Consider the following 10,621-nt stretch of genomic DNA (forward strand, 5'->3'; position numbering starts at 1 on the left):
CTTACTCACACATACAAGCCACTTTATTAGGAACACCCCTTACTCACACACACAGGCCACTCTATTAGGAACACCCCTTACTCACGCATACAGGCCACTTTATTAGGAACACCCCTTACTCACGCATACAGGCCACTTTATTAGGAACACCCCTTACTCACGCATACAGGCCACTTTATTAGGAACACCCCTTACTCACACATACAGGCCACTTTATTAGGAACACCCCTTACTCACATACAGGCCACTTTATTAGGAACACCCCTTACTCACACATACAGGCCACTTTATTAGGAACACCCCTTACTCACACATACAGGCCACTTTATTAGGAACACCCCTTACTGAACTTACTTATAAACGATGGCGAAAGTCAGGTCCGACTGCTCGGCTGGATCCTACCCCCTCCTTCACGTGCACGCGCACAGTACCATCGTGTTTCCTGCAGATGGCAGCAAAAACACAAAGTTGACTCAAAGGCTTCACTTTTCATCCAAACGTTCAGTTAGATGGAGAACTTGTGCATTTTCCTGTAGATGGCAGTAAAGACTCTGAAATTTAATTCAATGCTTTTCAAACCTCTCAAACGATATTTCCACACAACTCATAACACACTGAGCTCATTTGTGCTCTTTTTTCCCTTTTCGTTTCTCTTTTTTTCTGCTTGAAAATAAAATCATTATGTACTGGTAGAATTTTATTTATGAATTAATTTATTTAATACTATAATTAAGAAACTTGTTAAAAAGCCATGTAGACAGTGCTGATTTTAATACCTCTTAGCAGGAGCCTGTTTTTCTCCTCATGTGTAAAGTTGTAAGTCATGTGATGGATTGTGGTTTATGAGATTTATGAAGTGCTGTAAAAGGGTTTACTAAAGTGCTTTAGAAATAAAAAATAAAAACTTATTAGTTACTGTGAAAAATATTGTGAAACGCGAGTGGAAACAAACAAGAAAAGAAAAATTCTGCATCAACAGCATGAATCCATGGTCCCAACCTGCTGGGTCAGCAGTCCAGCCTGGTGGAGGTGGTGTAATGGTGTGGGGAATGTTTTCTCAGCACACACCGGGCTCCTTTGTACCAATCAAACAACTTTTGAATTCCACAGGCCAGCTGAGTTTTAGATAATAACTCAGTCTAAAATCCACTATGCCCAAAGCAGGAAGAAAAGATGGAGAGAATGGGACAAAAACTAACATCCCTTTTTCATTTCAGATTTACAAATACAATGAAGTGGGCGGGTCATGACAGTGAAATAACCAATGAGCGCGATACCTTTTTTTCATTAAATCCTTACATACATGTACATAATAACACACTTTACACAGGGAACTCCACCATCCAGACCACAATCCTGGCAGCCAGGAGCCGAGGACCCGATGATACACAGTACACAGATTCACACACACTCACACACACACACACACAATAACACAGATTTACACACACACTCACTCACACACACCCTCACACACACACACACTCAATAACACAGATTCACACACACACACACACACACACACTCAATAACACAGATTCACACACACACTCACTCACACACACCCTCACACACACACACACTCAATAACACAGATTCACACACACACACACACACACACACACACACACACTCAATAACACAGATTCACACACACACTCACTCACACACACCCTCACACACACACACACTCAATAACACAGATTCACACACACCCTCACTCACACACATACACTCAATAACACAGATTTACACACACAGACTACAACATCGCTTATTCTATAGTACATGTGAAATGAACCTCTAAAATCCATGGATTGTTATTCAGTTATTCACTTTAAAACATATCATTCAGTAACTCATTTGAATTATTCAGTAATTATGGTTAAACTAAACTTTTTACAGAATTAAGGAACATTTTACCCAAATAATAATGACTTTAAGAAATGTCTAAATATTTCTGTAATTACACAGCAGTGCAGTATCAGACTTTATAACATAAAGGCCTTGTGTATGTAAATGTCAGATTAATTATAAATAATGCAGCAGTGAAATATTAAATGAAGTGAGGAGGCGGAAAAAATGACAAAAAAACATCAGCATTTGCTACATGACTTCTATAACTACATGGCCACAGATCAATGTGTTATTTATACCTTTCAGCCTTTTGCAATAGTTTTAAATCTGGATGAAACAATGTTCATTACAAATACTCTTCATTAGACTCTAAGAGGTGAAAAAGTTATTTAAAGTTATTTCCAGTTGTAAAACCAAATAATTAAGACTGAATACAATCTACCAACATGTCTATAGAAATGACAGTATGACCTCACGAACTTTAAAGAATCATATACTTTTTTTGGTTGTGTTTAGATAAATCGCTCAGAGGGGGTTGACCAAACTGTTAAACTCGGTTATTTACAAATCATCCAAGCACCCGCTTCATTTCTCATTTTGGACTATTATGACTAAGTAGTGTTAAATTTATAAACAAATTACAGATCCATCTTTGAAATCTGATTGGTTTATAACTTTTGACGTTTAATTCAGATGTGAAAAGAATGAATATCTAGCGCGTGAGCACAGAGAGATGTGCGAGTGCACAGGACACCGTTTAAGTGAGAGGAGAGACACGGTTTAAGTGCGCGCGCTCTTCTCTGCTCGAGAGCAGCGTGTATCTGCAAAGGCAATCCGCGTATTATATTAATGTGCTTTCGCACAACAAGAATGTGCTCTCGACATTTGTCATTAAAATAACGCCATACAAATTCACACTGTTGCTTGATTAAGAGCAACACTTTACATAAAAAGAGCGCGCATAAGAAATAATGGAACTCCATGTTGACAGGAATAAAAGGCGGCAAACAGGACACAGGCTAATGTGCGCATGTCACAAAGTCATTCCGACTGAAAGCGCCGGCACATGTAAACACGTCTCATGTAATCTGTCCACCGAATCTTTCAATCGGAATGATTTTAATCGGAATGACAACAAAGTGTACATGTTGTTATGTCCAGAGCCGTAGGTTTTGTTGCTGTGCCAAGCTATGCTTTGTTTCTCTCTCTCTCTCTCTCTCTCTCTCTCTCTCTCCCTGCAGAAGCAGTATCACCACCTGACGCTGTTCATTAGAGCTCTGCTGTGATTGGGGGATGGCGGAGGAGAGAGAGGATTTACACTCCAGCTGCGCACAGAGCAGTGTTGCTGGTGGCAGCTGAGGACTCCTCTTCACCTCCAGACCTGTTGTTGTGAAACTTTAGTTTGGTGATTTGGTGTATCTTTATCTCAGTTGTGTTGAGACCATTGAAGCAGAACTTCTGCCCTTGTCTCATTGTTTACATCTATGATTGAGACTTCCTAGAGAGAAGTGAGTGTTAATTTGAGTTGCCTAATGTAAATATTGAACTTTATTATTTAATGTCTTTTGGTTGGGTTATGCCTCTATGTTTATCAAAGAAAAGGTACTCTTTAATTTTAATTTGCATTTGGAAAATGTAGTTTTTGGATGTTTTAATTATGATAATCTGAAAAACGACGTTTTTGTTATTAATCTACTTTTGTGCTATTCAACACAGTACTAACAGAAAGGCAATCAGAACTGTCCTTTTGTGTTCTAGCTTCAAAATCTTTGAGTAATGTAAAGGTCATGCATGTCTGTGATTGTAAAAAAAATCTTTTCTTTTCTTTTATCCTTTGTTACCCTGGCTTTATAACGTCTGTTGTATTGTTCTGTAACTGTCGTTTAAAACATAATAAGCAAGATAGGGAGATAGTACCTGATCCCATTCAATCTTGGCTTTCTTTGCCACAACAACTGTGCTTTACAAACACACAGTTACAGCAGCCGAAGAAAAGCTAACACAAGAAGTACGAGGACCAAGAACTAAGGCAAACACTGCCCACCACAATGGTGACTTCAAATGAAATAAATATCAATATCTAAACCTCTATTAATTCTCAATAAGAGCTTCTCTAGACGTCTGACAGAACTAAAGTCAGTCTGGTTAGTAATGAGTGAAGCTGGTGATGCTGTTTTGTGGAGTTGTTTGATCATCCTCTGCTGAGATCTTCAGAGATTTAATGCATCTGACTTGCAGTTGAATTTACCAAATGCTCAATCATCAGTTATTTGATCATTTAATTTGATCATTCATCTCGTGTTTTGATCATTCATCTCCTCAGTGTTCACTGAGGATTTTGCTGTGTCAGTTGTACATCCAAACAGAGTTTTTGTACCTGTAAATGGTTTTTTTTTTATTATTTTATTTTATATACATACAATCATGAAAAAAGTTTTGCAATTTTTTATTTATTATTATTCCACAAGTGTCTGTACTTTATGTCTGAGGCTAAGTGCAGCATAAGCGGCTCAGTGGGAAATGCTGTCCCCTCACAGCAAGATCACTGGTTCGAGTCCCAGCTGAGCCAGAAAGTTTTTCCTTCACAGTCTAAAGATGTGTGAATTACAGATGCTTAATTGTCTAAAGGTGTAACTGTGTGTTTTACAGCCTATCGATGGATCCGTGGCAGAGTTGTTTTTTTTTTTTTTTGGCTTTTTTTTCTACCTCAGTTTTGGGGTTTCTGGTTAAAGACTGCTCTCTATATGGTTTACTGAAGGCGGAGATTGGGTAGCACTATTAAAAGTTGTTCTGGCCCAGTTCAGGGCTGGTTATAAAGCAAGGCAAGGCAAGTTTATTTATATAGCACATTTCATACACAATGGTAATTCAAAGTGCTTTACATAAAAGGAAGTAAAATAATCATAAAAAAATAATCATAACAATAAAATAAGGAATTTAAAAACTTTTAAAATGATTTAAAAATTGATTTAAAATGAATTTAAAACAGTTAAAAATAGAACATGATTATACATAAAAATAAGTTACTATTTGGCTGAGATTTGGGCCAGTTATGGCTAATGTGTGGCTCATGCCTGTAGTCCAGATCTGGGCCGAACAAGGGCCGTAACTCTTTACTGCATGTGGGCTGAGCGTAACTGGTTGTTTGGCCCAGAGCTGAGCCAGACGACAATTGCTATGTGGGTTACGGCTTCAGACACAGTTGTTCTAAAGATGAAAAATTAGCTGGTCAAAAACTTAATTTGAGCTTGATTTTGGTAAAAAGCTCATGCAAAATCTAACATAATGACACATACAAGTATATAGTCATATATAAATGCACATGATCAACTTGACAATTTGTTTTATGTACAGCCTATATATTTATACATATGCATATTTATATATTTCTCCATTGTTTTTAATTTGATTATCTTTTGCACTGCCTCATAAGATAGTAGTTCTTACCTACATTACACAGTCTTGTACCTTTATCTTTCTGGCTGGTTTTCAAAACATTTTTGCTTCAATTTAAAGGTTATAGTGTTGTGATTCACCGCGTAGCTGGTTGGCTTGGTTCATAGCTTATGACGTTTTGACAAAGATGGATCGCCTAACACCCCAAATCGTATTTAGTGATCTCATTCAGTAGTCTTTCTCCCCACCAATCCTGTCATGAGCCAGTGATGCATAATTAGACTTTAAAGAAGATACTGAACAAACCAAACACTTTCATACTTTGATGCTACTTAAATGAGACAACAGACTATTTTATTTGTTCATCTTTATTATTTTTTGATTAGTTATCACACAATCATTTAACTCATTGTTAACCACATATTACCCCTTTAACTATAGTACCACATATAGATAAACCAATATACGAATATAGACATCATCAATCTACAACTTTGTTCGTTTTCTTGCTTGATGTTGATTTTCACAGACTTTTCCCCAACATTTTGACACTTTTCAATTATGGAATGTTTCACAATTAAACAGCAGTATGACATGCACCAGATCTGAAAATAAAATAACATTCCCACAATCCCATTTGCCAGTTTTAAAAAGCTGAATATAGTAAGGTCAGCCTCTTGACTGAGTCCAGACACAGACCTCTATGTGATTATATGAGCAAAAAAAAGAAGAAAAATTAAAATCTTTCTGGTGATTTTATAACTCATCAGTCGTCATTTTCATCTCTGTCATGATTAAAAACTGAAGTTAAGAACTCGAAATTTCCACAGTCTCCAGATTTCATTGGCGGTGGCTCTTCCTCTGTGAGCAGATCATCTCCTTCTGTGATTTTTTTCTGAAGAAGAATTTCATTTTTAATCCTCTCGAGTTCAACAATGCGTTCTTCAAATCCAGGACGTTTCTCCGCCTTCTGCGTTTTGATCAAGATTTCAAGGTATTCTGCAGTGGAGAGAGAGCTGGCCTTCAGTGCAATTTTATTCAGTTGATTCAAGCAATCAGAGGACATTTTGATTAGCTTCCTCAGTTTGGCCTGAATTGAAGTTAAGTCCTTTTCAAGGACATCAATCAAATCCTGTGTTTGCAAAATTCTTCCGTGTGCCTTCATGAAGTTTTCTTTCAGCTCGTTAATGGTTTTTTTCTCTATTTTCTTTTCATATGTCCACTTTGCCTTTTCCTTTAAATGAAAAGTGTGAGAGCAGGAGTTAGGGCAGACAACACAGCATCCAGATTCATCCATCACAGCGCAAGTCTTCACAGAATCTTCTGCAGGGAGGAAGCAGGTGGAGTGGCATGTGAATAAGCATAAGTTGCAATTCAGGGCAAAACTATCTATGGGGTGTCTTCTTGGTATTATCACCTCAACTTCTTGCTCAAAATCCTCACTTTGTTTTATGCTATTTCTCTCATTTTTCAAACGTTCCTTAATTGTGTTAATTTCTCTCAGTTTAGTGAGGCCAGCAGTGATTTGAGGGGTCAGATCTGCCATGGCTTTTTCGAGGCGCTCTCGTTCTTCCAGGACTTTTTTGGTTAGTGTCAGATCTTTATTTTCAGATTTGCCCAGTGCCTTGAAAAAGGCCTTCATCTGTTTGAAAGTCGATGTCCAGACAATGTTGTACAGTTTATTACCATTGGCTTCACCATCTTCATCTGAATCACTGTCAGAGGTTGTAGGCTCTTTTATGGTCTTGTCTGCATACACAGCTGTGTTGTTGAACTTGAAATGCATGGGCTCTCCCTTTGTATTTTTCTGACAGGGCAGATCTGCTGCTTTGATGGCTTCCAGGACTGGGATTTGTTCACTGTCTGCAAATGTCACCATAATCATGATGTTCTCTCCGATGTCTTTGCCAAAAATGGACAGAATTGAGTCAAAGATGTACCTCTGATTGGCACTCAGGCGAGCCAGAGAGGCCTGAACGACGAAGCAGACGGCATCAATGTGATCGATTCCCAAAGGGCTACAAAGAAAGCTTTTCAGCTGCTTTGTAATCAGTTTATCATATTCGATTCCTCTTGTATCACCAAAGCCGGGTGTATCTATGATTGTGAGCGGGTAGGGAATTTTAAAGCCAGGCTGACTGTACAGCTCATAAGATGAGACGATAGATGTCTGACTCTCGGCCTGTGTGCGATGAGTCTCTTCGTGGATTAGTTTGAAGCGATACGCTTCCTCCCACTTTACGCCCAGTATGTAGTTGGCCATCACATTGATGAGCATGGTTTTTCCTGCACCTGTCGCTCCTACAAGAAGAATGACTTTGTTTTTCACATCCTCCACCTGTTTTCCAAAGACATACTGATCAAACTCTACATTCTCTTTCATTTTTTTGCGTAGTGTCAGTTTATAAATTGAAGGATTCCCCTTCTGTATGCGTGAAGATTGAACCAGGAACAATCCACTTCCAGCCTCGTCTGAGGATTTGCTCTTTGAACATGCAGAAAACACAGTTTCAGGGCTGGGGAGACTCACTCCATCACTTCCACAGTTTGCAAAAATTCTGGCTGTGTAGACTGTGTTTGCTTTCAGTCCCTGAAAAGTGTAATCCCTGCTTGCAGATTTCACAGATGTCCATGGCTTTTCGGTTTCCTGATCCTTTGGTCGTTCTCTGAATTCCAACACGTATCCAGTGACCATAATATCTTCGCCCACAGATTTAGGGACATCCCAAGTTAATGTTGCAGACTCAGATTCTACTCTTTTGACTGTGGGTGCTCCTGGAGGAGCACATGGAAGGGTCTTGAAGAACTGAGTTTTGTCACTTGCCAGACTCACACCTGGACGACACACTGCCTTACAGGTAAAACAGTATTCTTTATGCGGCTGTAGCTGCTTGACAGTGACCTGATCAGAAATTCCGTCAGTATACACCTCTGTCCATTCAGAGCTCTCTGCAGACTTGTATGAAATACAGTACGAGGTCACACAACTAACGCCGTGGTCAGGAGGCGTGATCTGCAGATGTATGCAGTCATGCGCGGCGCACAAGAAATTGGGCATTGGGGGTTTTGAGGGAAGCTCGTCCTCTGAGCTGATGAGTTTTGCTCGTTCATAAACACGAATTGAAGAGGCAGTGCTGAGTTCATCTGGGATCGATACAATGCAGAATTCAATGTTCTTTCTTCCTTTATTGGCTTCTTTGAAATCTACGAAGGCCTGTATGTTTTCCCTGTTCTGTGCAGTTACATCTTCCAAAGAAAACCATTCTTTTGCCCTTTCTGTAGAGCTTTGGTCATAGCTTGGCTGTTCCCCTTTGTCACTTGTTTGTTGTTTAAGGTAATTCTTTAAGTCTGAAAGGTAGAGTTCCTTTTCATTTAAGGAGGAGAGTGCAAAGGCTACCACATAGTCATTGGATGCTTTCAAGACAATCTTGTCCAGGTCATTGCTGGTTGAAAGAACAGGGATGTCTTTCATGATGTCGAGGTAAGATCCAACCACAGTGATCTCCCGCTCTCGCTCATTTAGGTACTTATTTATCAGAACACCCTGAAATGGGGACATTTCTTTTCTGTTCAGAAAATCTGAAAGCTCCTGTTCTTCTTTTCCTCCACCCCTTATAGATGGAAGAAGCCTGCAGAGATATTTCTGAAAAATGACTTTGTACTCTGAGCAGAGGTCCTTAAAGTTTTTGAGCTTGGCTTTGATTTCAGGGAACTGGATGGCGACATTGTCCCTCATCAGATCTTGACACCGAATGTCACAATCATCCAGTCCATCCATGATCCGTTGTGCTCGTCGTACCAGGCTAACGCTGATCTCCCTGACCAACTGAGCAGCTGCTGAATCAAGTTTTTTCAGAGGATAAAGCCACACGGTCATGGGCACAGCATTCTCTCCTTTTCCCCCCAACAGTTTCGGCAGCTCTGAGTACACCTTGATGGCGTCTACGTAAGTAACTGGATTATTTTCCAGAGCAAAATCTCCATGGAAAGTGCAGCTGAACTTGTCTATTTTGTCTTTGTCCAGTTCTTTCATGGTCAAAGATGCCTGGCCCTCAATTGATATTGTAGGAATCTTTTTGATTGTTGCGTGGAGGTCGCCATGTATGTCTTGATGGCTTTCACTGGATGAAACCTCACGATCAAAGATAAAGAATGCCTGAGCTCCATACAGTAGAGCCGTAACAACATGTGTGGCCGAACCCTCTTTAAATACATGGCTGTGCTTTACGTTCCCTACTCCAAGATGCTCCATAGTTAACTGCTCAAAACGTGTGGTTGTCCGATACTGTAAAGTGACTCGAGACTGATTTTTGGACTTCTTCTTGTCATGTAAATAGTCAGCTGAGCCTTTCACACTGACTAATCCACATAGAAAGCTGGCTTCAAGAGATGCAGAGACATTCAAAGCTTCTGCTTTGTCTTCACTTGAATCTGAAGCAATGATTTTGAAGTCAGTGTTTGGCTGTGTATGTACATTAATATTCTTCTGCAGCATATCAGAGTCCCAGAGAGTTATTCCTTAAAAGAAAGTATATAATTGCCTGTTATAGTAAGCCAAGAACTATGGAAACATGCTATGAACATGTACTGTAAATGCGATTTTATTTCACTTTGAGTGCATTTTTGGCTTATGTTTTAGTAATAGCTTCAAGAGTATTCATCCATTCTCTGTTTTAGGTCTATCTGGATAGTTTTATTTCATATCTATATTAGCATATTGTGATTTTAATACCTGGAATGAGAGAATCCTTTCTGCAATCATACAGCATTCCCAGCTGAAACGGTCGGCCAAGACAAGCCAGGTCAATGGTCTCCGAGTGAGGCATGTTTCTGATGAAGCTGGTTGTAGTCTCTGTTCTGAAATATGGCTTCCCTTTCTAGAACATAAATTATATGTGTGTAAATATGAATTTGTTTAATGAGTAACACTTTTACAATTGAACTCTTCTCTGAGTCTGTTTAAAATGATACCAAAATAGAAATGGAAAAACAACAAATAAAATCCCACATGCCCACATTTTCAAAATAAGAACAAGCAATTTCTAAAAGAAAACACACTTGGATTTCAGAAGATTTGTTTTTTAATTAGTGGGTGAATATTTGTTGTTGTTTTTATAGCAGTGCAACAAGGAAAAAGCACAGGTAGGCTCTTATCTGACAGCAATACAGCTTAACACATCATAAAAGAAAATACAATGCTTTAAATGAAATGCATCCAGATGACTGCTAAAGATCTTAAGGATGAATCATTTTAATTTGTAATTAGGAGTTACAGAAGCATACGGAAGATAAGAATACACAACTTGTCATCCTTCTGCAACAAGGAAATCAAATTAAGAATGCTGTATAATGCAGTCCAGCAAATTAC

The 10,621-nt window shown here is 39.0% G+C and overlaps 1 protein-coding gene across 1 annotated transcript; it reads right to left on the reverse strand.

Moving 5' to 3' along the window:
* Nucleotides 1–5,629: 5,629 nt before the first annotated feature.
* On the reverse strand, nt 5,630–10,238 carry LOC117599750 (uncharacterized). The gene is made up of 2 exons (XM_053242383.1): nt 9,986–10,238; nt 5,630–9,771 (listed from the first exon to the last, which is right to left on the reverse strand). The coding sequence occupies exons 1-2, from the start codon at nt 10,077–10,079 to the stop codon at nt 6,020–6,022; spliced, it is 3,846 nt and encodes a 1,281-aa protein (XP_053098358.1). The 5' UTR covers nt 10,080–10,238; the 3' UTR covers nt 5,630–6,019.
* Between the last annotated feature and the right edge of the window lie 383 nt (nt 10,239–10,621).

This window comes from Pangasianodon hypophthalmus, chromosome 19, assembly GCF_027358585.1.
Source record: "Pangasianodon hypophthalmus isolate fPanHyp1 chromosome 19, fPanHyp1.pri, whole genome shotgun sequence".
NCBI classification, from domain to species: domain Eukaryota; kingdom Metazoa; phylum Chordata; class Actinopteri; order Siluriformes; family Pangasiidae; genus Pangasianodon; species Pangasianodon hypophthalmus.